We start from the raw sequence: 20,741 nt of genomic DNA on the forward strand, positions 1-20,741 counted from the left end.
GCAGGGTGGGGCATTCATTGATCGGGCTTGGTCCTGCTCATCTCCCAGACTGGAGCTACTGGAGAACACCTCGGGCTCTTCTTTAGTAATTTTTGGGGTGTGGTGAGCTGTATTTAGAAACCATTAAGCGTGCGCTTGTGCTAATGTTTAGGTACATTTCAAAGTAACATCCAGATGAATGCCACCATCCAAGGAACATAACAAAGTGATAAGTGTTACTACTCACGTCTTTCATCAGTGATTTACTGTTATGGCTGATCAGTGTATATATGGTTCAGAGTAGCTGCAGAGTCACTTGAGAGCAGTTTTGGGTTTAACTGGTGGTTATCATTCCACATTCATCCCCCTCACTTTCTTTTACTGCTTTCAGTTCCTTTGTTCCTGTGTAAGTCTTTATTCTGCATTTCTGTTTGCCCCCATTAAGATGTTTCTCTTTGCCTTTCTTTCTTCCTTCTCTCTCCTCCTGCTTTTCCGTCATTATCACATTAGATCTATCTCCCTCCTTCTCTACTGAGCCTCAATTCAATTTTGTTGTTAAGTTACATATCCTCCTTCTCCCAGACAGCTCTCCTCCCTTGTTACACAGCATTCAGCTTCTCACCTATTCACCCTTCTCCTGCTGTACTTTAACACTCATCCACATTTATCTTCCTCTTTTATCTTGCCCCCTTTTCACAGTGTGTTCCGCTGCATCTTTCCTCCCTGCCTTCCTCTTTTGGAAGTTTCTCTCGTCTTCCTCCTCTTTCTGTCTTGTCTAATCTGTCAGGGGACAGCCCAAAGTAATTGTGCTCAGCATGAAACAAGGAAAAACAATCCATCTTGACTACAGTGCAGCTCATCGGTAATCATCACAGATTACAAATATTTCCCCTTATTCGCAGCCATCAAAGGGGGAAAAAAGAGCTCTGACAGTAATAATCTTGTTGGCGAAAAGTGATAATTAATAAAATGAAGCAAGGCCACATTGTCAAACAAATATAATAGGTGATTTAATAGAGACCAGGATCACCTCAGTACTTGAGTCTGTTTTGATTAAGTGGTGATTTTTGTTATAAATATCCTCTACTTGAAATACAGCCGTGCAGAGCAACGCATCTTGTAGCTCAAACTGATTGTGATGACTGTAAAAATATAGTTTTAGACCATAATCATTTCTCAGTAGCACTTTATAATGTCACACTATTAAGCATTAGTAAGCTATTAGCAAGCACCTCATATCATTACTCCTCCTTAGTCTTATTATTAGTAACTTTTGATATGTTTATCCATCTTTTACTGTTACACCATGTACACCTATAACTGCTAGTAATGATATAACTGTAAATATTAAGGAGGACTGATGCTAAATAAATGATGAATGAAGCACTTGCTTATACCTTAATAGGGCTTAATAGTTTGACATTAAAATAAATGCTACCAATTTGTCTTTTTGGGGGTTTTTTTGCTTGTACATTGCTTTAAACCTGAGAAAACCTTCGCCAAAGTCATATTACTTAATCGTGGGCATACTCTAAGGTTGCAACCACTAAATACTGTAATTGTAATCATGTGACATTTGTTTCCAAAAATTGGTAATTTCACTAAAATGTGTTAGTAATTTGTTTGAAAAAAATAAACTGTTCGTTGAGATTGGTTAATTCTCTCCAACAACAAAAAGAGGAGTTTATTATCACTTAGTTCAATTCAGTTCAATTCAATTCAGTTCAATTCAATTTTATTTATATAGCGCCAAATCACAACAACAGTCAACTCAAGGCACCTATAATAATACATACAGAGAAACACCCAACAATCATGTGACCCGCTATGAGCAAGCACTTTGGTGACAGTGGGAAGGAAAAACTCCCTTTTAACAGGAAGAAACCTCCAGCAGAACCAGGCTCAGGGAGGGGCGGGGCCATCTGCTGCGACCGGTTGGGGTAAGAGAAGAAAACGGGATAAAGACATGCTGTGGAAGAGAGACAGAGATTAATAACAGATATGATTCAATGCAGAGAGGTCTATTAACACATAGTGAGTGAGAAAGGTGACTGGAAAGGAAAAACTCAATGCATCATGGGAATCCCCGGCACCCTACGTCTATTGCAGCACAACTAAGGGAGGATTCAGGGTCACCTGGTCCAGCCCTAACTATATGCTTTAGCAAAAGGAAAGTTTTAACCAAATTCCTCCAAACTTCAATGAACTGAAGCAACATTGTAAAGAAGAGTGGGCCAAAACTCCTCCACAACAATGTGAGAGACCGATAGAGTCGTACAGGAAATGATTACATTGAGTTATTTTGCTAAAGGTGGTTCTACAAGCTACTGATTTATGAGGTGCGCTCAGTTTTCACGGTGCTGCACAGAATCCTGTGAAAACTTTCTTTTTTGCATGAATGTATATTGAAACTGGGGGAAAATGAGTAACAGTAACTCAGGAGGCTCAGATTTACACTGGGAGTAACCAGAATGGACAAGATTAGAAACGGGTATGTCAGTGGGATGGCTCAGGTCGAGTTTGATGGGATAGTTAGAGAGCCGAGGCTGAGATGGACATGTGTAGAGGAGGGACAGTGGATATACTGGAAAAAGAATGTTGAAGATGGAGTTTTCAGGCAGGAGGAAAAGATGAAGACAACAGAGGAGGTTCATGGATGTAGTGAGGGAGGACACACAGAGGGTGGTGTGACAGAGAATGTAGGGATGGAGATGGAGAAGGAGGCAGATGAGCTGCTGTGTCGGCCCCTAAAGGGAGTAACAGGAAGAAGAAGACTGAATGACTTAAGTCGCCTGCTGTTGCTTTGTTAATTGATTCATTATTTCAGTGTTTCGTTCAGCTGGAGCACTGGTTGGCATCTGGGTGCCTGCAGAAATAACATAGGGGTAAGTAGGGGTTCAAGATGAAGTTTTTGCCCTTCAGTGTTAAGTGAAGCAGAAGTGTTTGTGTGTGCGTGTTGTCACATTTGGCTTCACAGTGAAAAGTGACAGTGAAAAGAGACAAGGAGCTGACATGAGAAATGTTTGATTTGTCAGAACATTTTGTGCTCTGTCAGCTGAGCCTCGCTGACATTCCTGGGTTTGCTTCTTTCATTTTTAATTCAGCAAACCGGAATGCTACAATACTGCCCCCCCCCCCCCCAAAAAAAAGGCAAATACAAACTTTCACAAGATGCTCCTGTTGTAACTTTGATTTTCATTGCTTCACTGTATGTTTAGATGCAGTCAGTGGAGTACAAATTGGCCTGTTCACCAAAACTGCCAAACTGCTAAAACACCCAAATGTTCCAATAACGTTCCAGAATTTTTTCCCAGATTTTTGCTGGGTTTCACAAAAACCTTCTGTCTTATGTTTTCTCGGTTGTTATTACACACTTTATTGAGCTAATGCACCTCAGAAATCCCCTTTTAAACCTTTAATAATAAACAAAGAAGCATCTTACTCTCATTGTTGCACATAAGAATTATTAGTTTTAGAAGATTTCTAAAACTAATTCATGAATTGTTTTTGCAGCACAGATGGGTTTGAGACCTTCAGTATTAGAGCGTGTGAACTGTATTTGAATGTCTACATTCTGTTTTATTTATTTAAAATTCCAGACAGATGCTGGTTTAATCTTTAACATTAGTAAATTATATTAAGATTTTACTAATTATAGACTTATAGAAGAAACTGCCTTCATTGATAAAACAATACGTGATAAATAAGGCTGTGTTTTTACCCTATATTTCTTTCAGACATTCTTAAAGCATCCACGATGCTGCATTAATCCGAGTCCCTATGTCACAAAAACCTACAAATTGCTGAAATGTTGATATGATCCTCGAAAAACGTGCGAATCTGTACAGCTGACCAAAACGTTTCCTTCTTTTCTCCTTCTTTTCCTCAGTGAGGAATAATAAAGTCTCTTCTTGTTCTGATAATGTCTCTGCAAAAATCTACACTTCTCAAGTGCTCTTTCAGGTGCTCATTGGTACCTCTTGCCTGATATTTCCAACTCCACTGTATGATTTGCATCAGAGCACAAGAATGGACTGCAAGTGGCCATCAGACCCTGCTGCATGGGGCTTGTTGAAGAAGTTATGACATTTTATCAGAGAGCAGTCTGGAACAAATACTTTGAGCTTCTAATGGAGCAGTTTATTCCTTCCAGTTCCAGTTCAGATGCCTGCTGGGTAGTATTGCATTAACAGCTGTGATGTGTGTTTTTTGTTTTTGTTTTCCTTTTTTGGGTCTTTTTTGTCTTTGTAGTAGTTTTAAGACTTCTTTAGAGGGTTAGTGCACAGATTTAGCTTCTCCTGCATGTGTCAGAAAAGCATGAAACTGTCCACAGGTCATTTTTGCAAATTGTATTATGGCCTATAGTTACATTGTAATGTTAAGTGACCTTCAGTGGATGAGGGAAAAGTGTGCTGGGTGCTGAGCAAGTTACCACCCTGGAAATATTTTTCTCTATTTGAACCTACATCATGATGCCTAAATCTGGTCAAAAGTCAAATGTGTGCACACTTTCTGTTCTTTTTGTATTTTCAGCAACACTTACTGTACACGTGTGCTTCAATTACGGGGACGCGGAACATATAAGATTGTTTAGTTCAAATAAACAATCATATATGTTGTTGTATTTCTGTCATTTTGGTTCCAAATGAATCTGTGTGAGGTCTGTTTATTTGCCTGAATTGACGTGATCCCAGTCAGTGGCTACATAAGCATGTACTATCATAACCAGTGTTGCTGTCGTTACTCCAAGAAAAGTGATGTATTACACATTACTTGTTACTTTTTATAAAATGAGTGCAGTACATGACTTAATCTCTCACCAGAGAAAGTAAATTGTTAGTCATTTTGTTACATTACTTCCTCATTACTCTTTAACAAATGCCTTTTCACACAACCACCAGAAGAATCCCAATCCTAATCAGGACACATGGTCTGTCTTTAAGTGTATCCATCTGAACACAAAGCAGTTGAAAACCAACCCAAAAAGACTGAAAATGATTTGCACTGTGATTCTACTTTAGAAGCACGAATAGATAGAAATGAGGTCTACAAAGCTGCAATCTGACAGCTCATCACTGCCTTTGTTACCCGTTGAAGATCAAGCTCTGGCTGCTGGGCTGGGGGTCAGTATACACTCAGATTTAACATGGTTCTTCACCAGTTTATGTTTGCAAAGAGTCAAAGCAGTGTTGTTTCTGTGCAGTTTGCACTTTACCATCGCGCACTTGTCTTTACTTGCAATAAAACTAAAAATAATGGGGGGACGGGGTTCATATATCCACCCGTCACGCAGATAACTGAGGATCTTTTATAACACAAGTAACAACATAATTGTGACTTTAATGTGTTTACTGAATTTAGTACGGTAACTCGTTAAATTACTGAAAAATGTAAAGGTATTATGGTGACTTGTTACAGCCAACACTGGTCATAATATCCTAATTGACTCGTATTAGTCGCCAGTTTCTGGCGGCATAAGGATGAATGATAAATTCAGCAAAATTGGGTAGTATTCAAATTAATTCCTGGGCTTCAAGCAGAATTTTAAGTGGCAGTCGACACCTTCCTGTGCACCCCCGCCTCTTGCGCTTGCTTAAAGGTCCACATTCTGTTTTAAAACACCTGCTCTATTTGGCTAATGAGTAGAAAGATTTTGTTACCTACTGATCTAGGAGAAATATTCCCAAATGAATGTCACTTTTTGAACCAACTCAATTACCAGAGCACTCTCCACTGAGTGAATGCCCATCAAAGGAAAACTTTTACTTTCCGGTTCTGTCACTCTCCATCTTCTCTTTCTTTATCTGCTCACGTAGGTCCCTTCTTCCCTTTTGCCTTCGTAGAGTTTCCAGAGTTACTCCAGTTGTTCTAACATCTGCTTTTTGGCCTACTGATAGCTGGCAGTTGCTGTTATTTTCCAACTTGATTTTGTGACCAGTGGTAGTTGCAGAACTTAGAAGTGGGGGTTAGAGAGAACCAATCTAGGTGCTGATGGTGTCATTATTTTATAATAACAATCAACATTGTGCAATCATGTGCTGGAAGTAATATTTGATGGGATAGTGCACAGATAATGTGCATTATCATGTCAGTTATTATCCTGTGAGTACAGGATTAGAAATGAGCATATCAGAGGGACGGCTCAGGCTGGAGCTTGGAGACAAAGTTAGAGACAAAAGGCTGAGCTGGTTTGGACATGGACAGGAAGGATTGTGGATGTATTAAACAAAGGGTGTTAAAGATGGAGCTGCAAGGCAGGAGGAAAAGAGGAAACCCTCAGAGGAGGTGAAAAGGGGTTGGTGTGACAGAGGAGGATGCTTGGAATAGGTGAGGTGGAGGCAGATGATCCGCTGTGGTGACACCCAAAGGAAGCAGCCAAAAGAAGAATCATTTAGTCATTTTCTTGCAAGCATAACAGAAAGCTCAGAGTTGATTGTTCTTGTTCACCACACACCTTAACTTAAATTTAAATGATGCATGAGTATGGATAGAAATAACGGAGAATTACTGGAGATTTATGTACAGTAGCATTAGTCTAGCCAGTGATGAATTTTTAAAGCTAAAGTTTGCAAGCATCCTTTGGCTGATTCAAAAGATAATGATAGATGATTTCAAAGGCTAAATGTTTGCTTAGAAAAAGAATATTTCAGAAGGTTTCACCTTATCTCAGCTGTGTTTGATGTGGCGTCCAGAGACTTCCATGTATTTGAAGTTCTGTTATCTGATTCACTCTGATAACTCACGAGTTGCCTCTGTTCTTCACACACACACACACATGCACACTTTTACATACCCAGCAACAAGTAAGACACTTCTCTAAAATGAAAGCATTCATTTTAGCTCATAAACTTGAAAGAAATCCAGACGTGAAAGGCAAAAATTGAATTGTTGTTGAAATTAATCAAATAGAAACGCTAAGAGAGTGTGTGAGAAAGGGATGTTTCTCCAGTCCATTAGTGCACTTTAAGCATTACAGAGCTGTACTATTCAGTTACTTTTGGAGAATTTTAGGAGCAGTCCATTGATCAAGAAGACACGAGCTTGGCACTCACAGCTACTCAAATGCAGGCAGGATGGCATTAGGATAATAAAGTGAGCAGCAGCCCTCCAAAAAGGCTGTGTTCTGTTATTAAAAGTGAAGTGCAGCCATAAGATGTCTAATAGTGGGACGGTCATTTCATGATGTCTTGCTCTCACTTTTGGCATAATGTACATCTGCCCTTGAAACTACAACCAAGAGGTAAACTACAGCATCCACTTTAGACTCGTAACACGCAGGAAGCATTTTGACCATTTACTTCGAGGAATTGTTAGTTTATCACATGCCATTTGAAGCCTCTGGCCATTGCTCACATCTCAGTTTGTCTTTCGTGTATTCGCGCTGAGGAAATTCCTGGTCTCCAGACAACGCTGCTGGAAACCTCTCCTCACTCTCTCCCACTTACTGTTTTTAGACTGGTGGCAAACGAGGCAGCATCACACATGCACACGTACCTTTCCTCATCTCTCGCACTTTCCAACACTTCCTTTTCACTTTGGTGAACCCTCTCCCCTTCGTTTCCTCTTTCATAGAAACAGCCACAGGGGTGTTCCCTCAGAGCTGCAATCACAGTCAGGGAAAGTGTGTTATCCTCTCTGAATATTCACGTATATCAGGGTGTGTGAATCTATTTTCTGCCTGTTCTAGGGATTTCCATGCTGTAGGACCCAGATATCCCCCCAGAGCTGTGACTGTGTGTAAGAGTATGTGTGCATGCTTTTTAGTGTACGCTCTATCATCATCTCCTTCAGTGATTAGGACTGTCTCTGCCCCAGACTGGGGTTTAGTCTTTTTTCCCTCCCATGGGACATGGAGACTTGAGGCTGATTTGCATGCAACTGTCTCTTTTTTCAGTCTGTGCTGCACTTTACGGGATCGTCTGGATGTGTGCATGTGCACGCGTATGCGCGCTTGTGTGCATGCAAGTGTGCAAAATTGTCCTTGCTTGCTCGCTTGGTAGGGTCTGACCAGTGCTGCATCTGGTTCCGTGATGAGAGACATCTGCAATCGGGGACTTAACCCGATTAGAGAGGTACGATGGCCTGGGGGGAGCAAGAAACGGTTGAGGCATGGTTGGATGGCTGGCTAGCTGAGAAGAAAAGATGGAGAGGTCACAAACTGACTCGCGGGTTACAGACGGAGCAGCTGGAGCAGGGAATGCTTTAGGTGGAGAGTGTCCTGTCAGACCTCACACCTTCACCTGTGGAGAAATCTCAGTCTGTCTTTGGTGCTGTCATTTTCGCACATTTCTCCTTTTCCTTTTTATCCCCCTTGTCTTTTGCTGTCAGGCTTATTTTTTTCCTCTTCCTTTAACCTCCTTCTGTCCTGTCTGCTTCCCATTATATTCTTTGCCCCTTGCCCTCAGCCTGTAATGGCACAGACTTAAATTTATCTATTTTCTCTTCATCCTCATCATTGTTACCAGGCGCTTTATGTTTTGTTTCCCTCTCTTCCTCTCTTTTTTGTCTCCTGATGGCTTTCATATACACAAACACGTGCACACATGCATACACTTTTCCCACACTCTCTTCCCTCATCCTTTCCCTCTGTCTTGGTCATGTGGGGGCAGTGGCACTCACTCATTCCAATTGACAGATTACTTTCCTAATGGAATTTAATTATTTATCCCTTCCTCATGGCGATTTAGCCAGGAAAAGACCGACAGCAGCAGCAGCAGCAGTGTGCGGGAGGACAGGGCAGAAGGGGAAGGCGAGGAGGGGGGGGGGGGGGAGAGAGGAAGGGAGAGGTGCTCATTTCCTCCTGTGGCAAGAAACTGGATCACCTCCGTTTTGATTTGGAGAAATGTCATTCAGCGAGAAAGGGAACAGGAGTGAGGGATGGTGAAAGAAAAATGGAGGCAGAAAAACACCAAGAAACACAAATTCATACAGAGGGAGAAAAGAATGAATGACAGCTGGCTTGTGGGCAAAACGTGTGAGTATGAATGAATATACATACATTTTACTGCATGGATAACACTCATGTGAACACAGAAAACCTGTTTTTATCACACAGGAATTCACGACTTACATCGGATACTTATTCTAAACTTAAACACAACTATGGCTACATAACACAACTCCCAAACATGAGCCATAAACATTAAGTCTATTGCTCTAAATGGCTGGTGAGTCCCAATAATGTGACAGTGGGAACAGATTTTTGTCACCTAAATCTGAGGAGTCACACACACACAAAACCATTGCGGGGAACATGGGTGCTAGACAACCTGTCTGTGCTTTCGTGTCTGTACCTCTTCACTCGCTGTCGTACACACCTCAGTCTCCTTTCTTGTGTCTCCTTGTTCCGTCTTCTTGCCTCGTCTCTCCCTTCCATTTCTATCTTTTTGGCTCTCTCTCTCTCTCTCTCTCGCACTGGGGATCCTAATTAAGCTTGGCTGCTCTTTGATGTTGTCGCCTTGGCAACAGTCACCATGACGAGGCTGGGTCTGCACACTCTCTCACCAACTCGCCCAGGCATACACAGATACACACAAGTACAGTGCACGCACACACACACACGCACATGCAAATACGCGCACACACACACAGACCATTAAAGAATACAGCCAGCGTTTGACCCTCGGTTCAAATGATAGCTTGCAAAATGGCTCAGGTGTGTGCGCAGGCTACATATGTGTGCATCTGTACACATGTAGTCAGCATGTGTGCATACATGTAATAAAAGTAGAACAACATGCAACCGACTGTGCTAGACGACGGTGATGATTAATATGGAGGTGCATGCGTGTAGGTGGTTGAGAAAGCTTCAGTTCGGCTTCATCACGACAGTGACCAGGTGGCTGTGACACACATACAGCTGTCATGTCCGCTTGCTCTTTCATTTGACCTCTTGTTGTATTTGTTTTGTTTTCCTAAATAAATGTTGGTGTGGGCTAAAAGCCCTTGAGATGAATCATGTGGTAAAGAGCAATTGTTAGCACTGGCTGTTTCTCCAGGCAGTACATCAATTGGTAAACTCAGCTGACTTCCAGCAGGGGAGTTCCTCATTTCTCTCCCCATGCCCCGACCTTTCTCTTTAGTCTCTGCTTTCTGGTTCTCTCTCGCTCCTTAACCTTTTCTCCCCCCAGCAGTAATCTCTTTACAAATTTTACAATTGAGTCCTAGCATTTTGTTTTAAGATGTGAAAAATGTATGCCAGTGCACTGCGAAATTCCAACTTATCCCAAATGCAGAGCTTCAAAAATGCTGCTTTCTTAAAAAAAATTATTATTTTGCGTTAACAAAAATAATCCTCAAATAAGTCAAAAGTGTCTAAAGCAGAAAGAGATTTTTTGCAGTGCCCTTTCTGACCAGATATTTCCTCATTCCTATCTTTATCTCTTCATTTCCTCTGCACTTCATCCATCTCTTTCCTCTGCCTTCCCCTCTCATCAACCCCACCACCTCCTCCTCCTCCTCCCTAACCCCTAGCTCTTGTCAGCACCGTCTGGAGGACGGCCCCTGTAATGAAACCTGCTCTTACCACTTCCTTATAACGATGGCTTTGGTGACAATATCAAGTGTAACCACAGCAATTACGAACCCGAATGTCAACATACGAGGAGGGAAAACCGCAATTAAAGTGGCCTTTTTTATTAAACTTAAACTTTGTGGCCCACTTACACAGCTGAAAAATGTTCACACCCTACAACACAATTTTTCAATTTTTTTTTTACCAATAGTTAACAATAAAAAAAAAGCATCCAAGTTTAATTTTAATGAAAAAAGTCAGCTCCGTACCATCTGCAGACTCTTGTTTATTTATTTTCCCTGCAAAAAGATAATCAAATAAATCATATTCATTCAACTTAGTTTCGCTCCATATTTTTCCCCTGGTCGTCCAAGCCCCATCTGCAGTGGCTCAGTGTCCCACCGGTTTCAGAGTCACGGCTGGCATGTGCCCATGAGACCGGCTGAAATCACAGCATACTGCCCTTGTTTTTTAAATATTGTCTCTCTGATCATTAGAAACCTGTTTAGCTTAAGAGCCACTGCTCCAGATGAATCAGCATCTTTGGTTTAATTTTAGCAAGAGAAGAGTTGCAGGTTATATGAAAATGAGCCAAAGCACTGTGTGGGGACTGAATAGATTACTGATTAAATGGATGGTGTTTTCCGTCTCAGGGAAGACATTTATTCTGAATTGCGGGTGCGTTCTTTAATCATCAGATCAGTCAGCTGTACTGATGAGAAAAGGACTGTGCCAACAGAGCATCACGATGAAAAGTTTTCTCAGCGACACATTAAAAGAAGTGTAACTCCTTTCCTCAATTGACTCTCCATGTGTCCTTCCTGTCCCCGCAGCTGTTTGTCATCGACAACGGAGCAGACGACTGGCGAATCGCCATGACGATGGAGAGGGTTCTGCTAATCGCCCTGGAGCTGCTCGTTTCTGCTGTGCATCCGGTGCCTGGGGACTTTAAGTTTCAGTGGCGGGCACGGCTGGCCTTCTCGTACGCGCCTTCGCAGGCCGAGGCTGACCTGGACATGGTGCTGAGCGTGCCCATGTTCCTGCGCCTCTACCTCATTGCCAGAGTCATGCTTCTGCACAGCAAACTGTTCACCGACGCTTCCTCCAGGAGTATAGGTGCCCTCAATAAGGTCAGGAGCGTTTTAATCTTGTAGATGTTTCTCTGAGCGGTATGCATTCAAAAGTGTGGCTGTGAAAGGTTTCGCTGGAAACAGGTGATGGAGTTGTAAAGGTATTAAGGTCAAGAGTTCTCTCCTCTGAATTAAGCCTGTGTCTATGTTGTGCCTTTTATCCTTGGCCTCTTTCGCTCTAACTATCTGAAGTTCTTCCTTCCCCGTCTGTCCTTCTAGTCCAGCTGTTTCTTTTCATCTACCGCTTCAAATCCCCTTCCTGTCCTTTTGTTGTCACTGTGCTTAGAGACTTAGATCTAAGCTGTGGTGGATCTCTCATAATACAATATGAGATGAGAGCGTGAAATGGAAACAAGTTATTGCATACAGCTCAAATGGGCCATGAAGAGAAAGAACTAGAATGAAATTGCAATATGAGTGCAGAGAAATATGTTGAAGTCGTGCAACAAATGGCTGATGCCAGATTTGTAATGACTTTGTACGACAAACATTGCTGTAAGATCAGGAAGTAGAGATGTAGCATGTTGCAAATGTGCAAACTAGGTGGAGGAGAGCAAGTGCAGCAGGAGAGCTATAGAGGAGATTTTTTTAGATGAGTAATTTAGCAGGTGGCGCGTGTATCGGCGACGGCTCTCTTCTGACCCTCAGGCGGCATCGACGTGGAGGGAAGGTGAAGCTGCCGCTGAAGTGCAGCTGTAAATGACAACTCATTTATCAGCTGCTTTAGCCTTCCAGGGCTCAAGCATCAAATGATCCATCTGCCAGAAGTTGATGGTCTGCCTCTTATTGATGAATGAGCCAGAGATAAAAAGTACACTGACACAGGCCAGTTACTCAAAGACACCGCATAGCCTGACCCGAGTCAGAGGGCAAGCCCTGATCTCGACTCCAATTATAGTGGAGATTCTCTGAGTGCTGCCGCTATCAAAAGCTACTCAGAGGACTAATTAGTAAAACATCAAGTCCGCTTGGGAAACAGTGTGCAGGATAAGGATTCAGAGCAGCACAATATTAACTCCTGGAAAAAAAAAAAAAGTGAAGCAATGTGTGTGTGTCTCTAATTGTCTTTTAGGTCCATTTTAACACGCGGTTTGTAATGAAAACCCTTATGACGATCTGCCCTGGGACGGTGCTGCTGGTCTTCAGCATCTCTCTGTGGATCATTGCTGCCTGGACCGTACGAGTGTGTGAGAGGTTAGCACTAAAGCTGCTCCGTTTGCGATTGTGATTTGGTGTTTATTGCATGCACATGAGTGTACATGAGTGTGAGTGTTGGACTGTGATCAGATGAGGAATTCAACTCAGGAATTAAATTCAACTGGCAGAATCTATAATCTGAGACGTCTGTGCAACATAATCCCTCTTTAGACTTCAGTTTATGAGGCTTTCTCAGCAGTTGTTCAGGCAATGGATTTGTTACTTCATTTGTCTGTTTGTCAGACTAAAAATAAAAATTAAAAATCAATATAATAGTGTCTGAAGAAAACATTCATTAACATTAATGACCCTCCAAAAAAGCATTTCTAAGCAATAAACAATCTGATATTGCTACGGGACACTAGAACATAGTTTGTCAGACACTAAGGACCTAATTAAGGACTTAATAGTTGATCATTTGTCAAGAGTAAAAAAGAAATAGCAATAACAGTACAATATAGCTCTCATCACCACAGTGTAATGAAACATTACATGAACAAACACGATGCCAAATCCTCATAGAGATTCATAGATTTACACGAGAATAACTCATCCACAGGCATGTTTAAACACCCACATCAAAAATGTGTATTAAAATTCCTGAAGACATTCTGAGCTCAAATGTTCCTTCCTGACCTTGGAAATATTACGTTGAATAAGCTTACTGACTTTTATTATGACAGAGATGTGACTGATGCCGCTTTTAAGTCTTTCTTTTTGATTTAAACCCACAGCGGCGGCTGTTAGATCAGCAACTGACATGTTATATCTCTTTTTTTTTATTTAATGCAAAAATGTACACAAAAATTGTGGTTTTACAGATGCAGTGACTCTGAAAAGTGGACAGAGCTGAGGTTTTTGTTTTTTCCTGGTTTTTATGATTAGACAAGCAAACGTGCTTCTGGCTGTGATCAGAGTGGTATTTCTCAAAAAGTCAAACAGTTCCTGTATTTTAATACACCAGTTGCAGATGTTTTACTCAAGGATGTATTGTTGTTAACAAAGATATTAATTAACACCTAAAAGTATGCTTATATCAGCTCGTTGTTACAGTACAATGTGTTACAGCTTTATTTTCATTTTTCCCCGTTTAACATCTCACAATATGTGTTTTTCATGCCATATAAGTATATGTATATATATATATATATATATATGACATGAAAAAAACATTAAGAGAAATCCATATCATACTCAATACAGCAGCAAACATATGGCAGTACAGACTGGTGATTTATCGACCGCTCTTGCATCCAGCAGGCAGACGCTCAGAAATGAAACGGCTTACAAACATATCTGTTTCTCTGTTATCAAAGAGCACTAAATCCAGTTGTTCAGTTACATTTAAGAGATTGATAATTTAATTTTACAGATTATTTAATGCTTGTAATGTGCCATCAAGTGCAAAGCAAAAGGAGATGTATTCAAATGTTTTTGGAGATAAATCAAGGAAATGTAGGAAAATGTCAGCTGGTTAATAGGCTTGATTAAATGCATCACTGCCCGGCTGCTGGGGAGTCCTCGGTTGGTCCGTATCCAACTGGCAGAAACTGGCATTTTGCTTCTTTCCAAATCAAATTAATGAAGAAAAAAAAACAAAACACTAAAATGGCTTCAAACAGCGTCCAAAGATGTGACTTTTCAGTCTTAGAGAATAGAGAGACTTCAGAGCTAACATATCTGTTGCTAGCAAGCAAGGTTACATCTTATTATATTTCTGCTGAATAGTTTATTGAAAGAAAAACTTTGTTTCAGATCTGCACCAGGTTTGGTTGCTATGGTAACAGTGTTGCGTGTAGGGCAAGAACGATGGAGGCAAAAGATGCAGTTATGTGTTATGTGTCAGACAAAATTGCTGGAAACATTTTTTAGGTTAGACGCCCACATTTGCAGACAGGACCAGTGGGACAGTTATTGTTTGGTTTTTTATTCATTATTATTATTTAGATGTTTTACTATTGACTGACTTTATCCTCTAACAATAAACATGTTTTGGTTTTTTTAGGTATCATGATGCCCAGGATGTGACCAGTAACTTCCTGGGAGCCATGTGGCTTATCTCTATTACTTTCTTGTCTATTGGCTATGGAGACATGGTTCCTCATACTTACTGTGGCAAAGGAGTCTGTCTGCTCACAGGCATCATGGTCAGTACATTTCCTCTCCTTCCCCTCTCTCTGCTCTCCCAGCAGTGCTGTCCTCCCCTCGTTCAAAGGTCAGCAGATTAGAGCGCATGCTGTCATTTGCAAGAGAAATTCTCCCATTTGTGTAATTTGGGCAATCCTCTCTGAATTAGCCTGCATCTGTGCTTCTGTGTGTTTTGGGTGTGTAGGCGTGCAAACAAGAGCATGTTAGTGGTTTGTGTGTGTGTGTGTTTTTTATGTGTGTGTGTGTTTCTATGCGTGTTATTCCCTTGTCTGTCCTCATTGCATAATGAAGGTCCTACCTTTCAGTGTGCCATGTCCTCCCACTCTCATTTTTTTCCTCTGTCGGTCTTTCATTTTTTTCTTTACCACTTTCCTCCTCTCTTGTGCTATCTCTCCTTTTTTGTGTTTCTCCTTCTATCTTTTTTCTCACTGTCCATCTCCCCTTCCCTGAGGCCATGTGTTTATTTCTATCTACCATCCATCTGTCAATGTTTAAGCTGCCGACTGATCCTCTATTTGCTTCACTTCACAGGTGTTCTTTCCTCCTTCGAACATTTCTTTCACTCTGTTTCTTGCTCTCCGTCTTTGTGACTATTATTTTAACACTTCTCTGAATGAGTCGAGGCAATTTGTGTCTTTTGAAATGCAAGAAAATTTTATTTTTTTTAATAGCTCTATAACTAAATATTGCATATTCTCAAATTAAATGTGATAAGTATGTTAGCCTTTGCAGATAAGGTCAGGAAAGGAAAAATAGGGTTTAAAAATAATAATATGATTTTCTGGGAATACATTTCGCAAAGGACACAATGGTCCTCATACTTGTTGCCAGAGGAGAATACAGTGACTGATGGGAGACTTTATTCAGATTAAAAGCTGAACTTCACTGTTCAGTGGTCCCTCAGCTTATTTGGGGGAATTGCTGTAATTAACAGAACACATATTCATTTTCCAAATTGGCTTTTGCCCATTATTATTGCCAAGTTCCAATTTATCAATGTGTTTCTTAGAAATCCTTAAGTAGAGGACATGAGAAAGATTGTATTAGACACTGGAAAGGTTGGTTGCCATGAACTGTAAATAATAATGTAATATGCTGTTTGTCTTCATTCATTCTTGAAAAGAGAAGACATCGTTACATATAAGATTTTTCCTTGTACTTATAAAAGCAGTGTGTTCATATGAAAGAAGACAATTTAAACAAAAATACTTAGAACCAGTCCTTAGATGAATCAGGGTATAAGGTAAAACTTGATCACAAATATAACCTGAGTATATGACATTGACAAGATTGACACGAGTAGGTGTCATGTGAGTACAGTCATGTGAAAAAAGAAAGTTTCCACGGGACTTAGGCGCTCTTGCTGTTTCCATGGGAATTAGGGTAGGGTGGAGGGTAGCTGCTAATCAAATGCATTTGATTACTTGATTATCAGCACGTCTGGTCACCACTATAAAGCGCATATTTTTTCCAGTTTGTTGGTCTGGAGCATTCAGGTGTGTGTTAAGACAGTGCCACAATCTTCCCAGCAGTGGACATCCCAGCAAATGCGCTCCAAGGTCAGATTATGCAATGCTCTAGAGAAACAGCAAAAGCCCAAGAGCTACAGCTAAGTTTATACAGACCTCAGATAACGTGTTAAATGTTAAAGTTCATGACAGTATAATTGGAAAAAGACTGAACAAGTATGGCTTGTTTGGAAGGCTTTACAGCAGAAAGCCTCTTCTCTCAAAAAAGAACATGGTAACACAGCTTAGGGTCACCAAGTTGCTTTTGAATAAACCACAAAACATCTAAAAATGTCATTTGGACAGACAAGATGAGGCGATAGCTCAGTAGGTAGAGTGTTTGCCCAACGATCGGAAGGTCGGGGGTTCATTGGTTGGTGGGGAACCATTGTTGGCCATTAACTCCTCTGTATACTAAAATATTACTAGAAACAACTAGTACTGCTAAAGCTTAGTCCATGCAACAACAATGCCCCAAATACAGCAGCAAATCTACAACAAAATAAGTGAAAAAGAAATGAATCAAGGTGTTACAATGTGTTACCCAGTCAAAGTCCATGTGTCCTTAAGATCGCTGTTTATAAATTAATGCCTACAAACCTCAATAAACTGAAGCAATGCCTCCAAAAGCATGCTAAGAAGAATGTTATACTTTAAACCACAAACTAAGTTAGTGATTAACAACAACTCCATATGACACAGCTAAACAAGCTTCAACCAAACAAGTTTCAGATATCCCAGACAAGCCCCCAAATTAGTTCAAGATAACTAGGATTCCACGGACACGTAACACACTGTATTGTTATGATTATATCAACCATCTTTGCAAAAAACACAAGTGTAAAAGTGGTCGATGTCAGATAGAAAACTGGGCAAATGGGCCCAAACATGAGCCAGCCCCCACAGTCTGAAGGACCAGGCACATCCCAATGTCGCCACTGTTAGGCAGCTGTCCACATGAGCAGACTGGGACCTTCAAGACAGTTGGAGGTGTTACACAAATTAAACAGTTGCATAAAGTGTGCAAATGCTCAGTTTGAAATATTTTAAGAGCCTTCTTTTCGTTATGGTAGTCATAAGACCACCAGGAAAAAGGATTAGAAATGTGAAATCTCTCCACTTTCTTTGAACACCTACAGCGTTTTATTGCCAATGCCATTTATAACAATATTGAAGGCAGTTGAGAAGTGCCTTGAGATGTAATTTAATGACTGCTAGACGATGGTTTGAAGAAAAAAAAATCAAGGGAACAACTTAAAATAACTCTCACAATCAAAACTACATTTTTTCTTTTCCTTTGCATCTTCTGTAGTATGTACTTTGGTCTTTGAAGTTATCTGTTAGATTGAAATAGTTAATTCAAATGGATTTCTTATCTCCATAAGAGCCCAAAACCTGCATGTGTATTCTTTCATCCTCACTTTGTCCACTCTCTCTGTTTCTGCCGGCTCACTGTATAGCCCATTAAATGTGTGAATAAAAACACACTTACACACACATACCCCAATTTTCTGGATGAATCATCCAGTCTGTGTTTGAGATAGAGTACTTCTTTTACCATAACACGCACACAAAAACAGACACAAAATGGGGTACATACAAATGGTCCCAAGCCCACTGCTACAGACTCCACATCCTCCACACAACACTGACACAGAACTTGACATACACTCTGAGTACAGCTCCCACACACTCGCTCCTCTCCTGTCACACACAAACACACTCTAATCACACTCTTCACAGTGGTCAAAGTGCTTTATTTTTGTTGATCATCAGAGATGGAGTGAGGCTGCAGGTGGAAAGAGAAAGTTAAAGCATAGCTATACGAGAAAGAGACCAGGTGTAGCAGTGTTATGGAATTACAGGGATTGGTGGGTTGGAGGGGAGCGCAGGGGTGACAGGTTAAGGCAGAAAACTTTTATTTATTTATTTATTTAATTTCTTGTTGTTGTGGTTTTTTTGACTGCCTAAAATTACTGTAATGAGAAATTCTCACTGTTGTTACTATGACAACACATGAAGGCCAACGGTGTTGGAATATACCACTGCCCTGAGGCTACCTGGGGGTGTGCCAGGTGTTAGTGTGTATTTGTGTGTGGTCGTGTGTTGTTGTGTGTGGGTGGATAGAAAGATGGAGGTTAGGTACACTATACCACAAATGTTGTGTACAGCATATGTGATACTGCAGTTCATGTTGTACACAGGTATAAGTGTTTATTAAACTGCACTGAGAAGTAGGGCTTGGTCTATAAACAAATAAATGAATGGCAGTATAGTAAGGCACAGCTGTAGTTATATGACATTTTATTATTCAAGGACTTGTTGTTGGTGAGCACTACTGTATACATGAATAAAAATGTAATGTGCTTATGCTTTGCCTATTTTTACTGTGAAATAATACAGTGGATTCAAAAAGTCTATGTTTACATGCCAGGTTTTTGTGGTGCGAAACCTTGGCATTCAATCCAATTGTAAAACAAACTGAAGTCATATAGTGGGGAAAAAATAATATTTTCTAACAATAGCCTCTTTTCATACATATATATATATATGCATGTTTAAATTAAAGATAATGTACAAAAGAAGCAATTTGCAGGAAGGTGCTGACCAGGTATCAATTGAAGTCAATGAGATTAAGTGACGTCAAGTGAGAATGGGTGAGTCCTGAGTTGAACTTTTCTCAGCTTCTCAGTCAAGGCGACTGACTGAAGCAGCTATCATTGAGAGCAAAGGATACTGTCGATCAACATTTGACAGACTGGTAAATACATTAGAAGGTTACCTAGGCAACCGGAGCCTAGAATTGCCACTTGTGACCAACTGTATTGCAAATTTATGTATGACAAGCTAATCACTGGTTGTATGGATGGCTCATATTTGTTCTTTTTTGGTAGGAGTCTGAAAGTATGGCACATCATGACTTGACAATAATTAGCAGTATATTTAGCACAAATTGACTTGCAAAGGTGCTTCAAATCTGTCAGATTACAAAGGCATCTCCTGTGCGCACCCCTCATCAGCTGATCTGGAGAAATATTTAATTGGATATTGGATCAGGCTCTGCCATTGTATAACCATAATCTTCCAGTGAAGCCATTCTTTTGTTGATTTGGATGTATGCTTTGGAATGTTGGTTAGCCACACAAGCCGTATTATTTTATGGATAAGTGCATTTAAAATGCTTTAACCCACAAAAGCAGTTTAGCTAAATCAAATCAGCAGTGGCAAAGCTTAGCATATAGCTTACGCTAGAGCCGTCTGTATTGGCAACCATCTGTCAGTCAAAGCTTTTGTTCCTTGATGTCCACTCTTCAGATTAATCTCTGACTCACACAAGTAGAGGTGTGTTTAAAACATTTCCACTAGAGATCAAGAAATTATGTTTTGTAGAAGATTTACAATTTGTTTCAAGAACATCCACACTGGTTACAGGAAACTGCAGTGCCCATAAGAATCATTGTGCTGCAGAAACAATTCGACAGACAGACAATCAGAAGAAGGTAGGCTTTCAGAAATGGCTCTTTACAGAGATTGCCTGTTTTCAGTAGATGATTTCAGGGGGGCTACATGAAGAGCCAATGTGAGATAAATAAGGCATTTTTGAACTGTAAATCAAGAAAAGAGACCTTAAAAAATATATATGGTGCTGGAAAAATAACTCATAAAAATAATATTCATTTATTGTGATTGCATGATGTATAGTATGAATTCAGGAGCAAGAGGTCTCCTTTAAAATGTCCTACATTACTTTGGGCTATATTTCCAATATTTTTAACATGTAGATTAATCCTAAATGTAGGCGTTACATTTAAGTTTTACCATATGACTGTGCATATTTATCTGTATTTCCTACAGCTTCTTAACTGTAGTCATACTGCAGTTGTGGATGGCTTGCAGGTTAAACAGATGCAGACAAGCTATCATTTTTAACCTTTTTGTGGCTTTTCTCTTCTAAGTGCTTGCATTTTGAACACTAATTGAGCATATTAAATGTTTTTTGGGGGTTTTTTCAACCGTATTTTTTCCTCCCTCTGCATGTTCCCACTGACTGGTTTTGGAAACAATTTTCCACTGCTATTTGCATTCACTTTTTACCTGGACCGCGTGGGTGTTACACAAAGGCACAGATGGGTGATTCCCCCTTTTCTGAGTGGGTAGACGGCTGCGCTGTACTGAAGAAAACAAGGGGAACACCCTGGTAAATGGAAGAAATCACAGCAGCACAGCCGTCATCAGTCGTGTCACTGCATGGACATTTCACAGGGA

The 20,741-nt window shown here is 40.5% G+C and overlaps 1 protein-coding gene across 1 annotated transcript in view; it reads left to right on the top strand.

The window, feature by feature from the left end:
• LOC100707373 (small conductance calcium-activated potassium channel protein 2) overlaps positions 1–20,741 on the top strand; it is a 60,438-nt gene that overhangs the window by 21,292 nt on the left and 18,405 nt on the right. The window contains 3 exon segments of the mRNA XM_074527748.1: positions 11,326–11,622; positions 12,695–12,816; positions 14,825–14,966. Coding sequence (XP_074383849.1) covers positions 11,326–11,622; positions 12,695–12,816; positions 14,825–14,966 — 561 coding nt within the window.

Source organism: Oreochromis niloticus, linkage group LG11, assembly GCF_001858045.2.
Source record: "Oreochromis niloticus isolate F11D_XX linkage group LG11, O_niloticus_UMD_NMBU, whole genome shotgun sequence".
NCBI classification, from domain to species: domain Eukaryota; kingdom Metazoa; phylum Chordata; class Actinopteri; order Cichliformes; family Cichlidae; genus Oreochromis; species Oreochromis niloticus.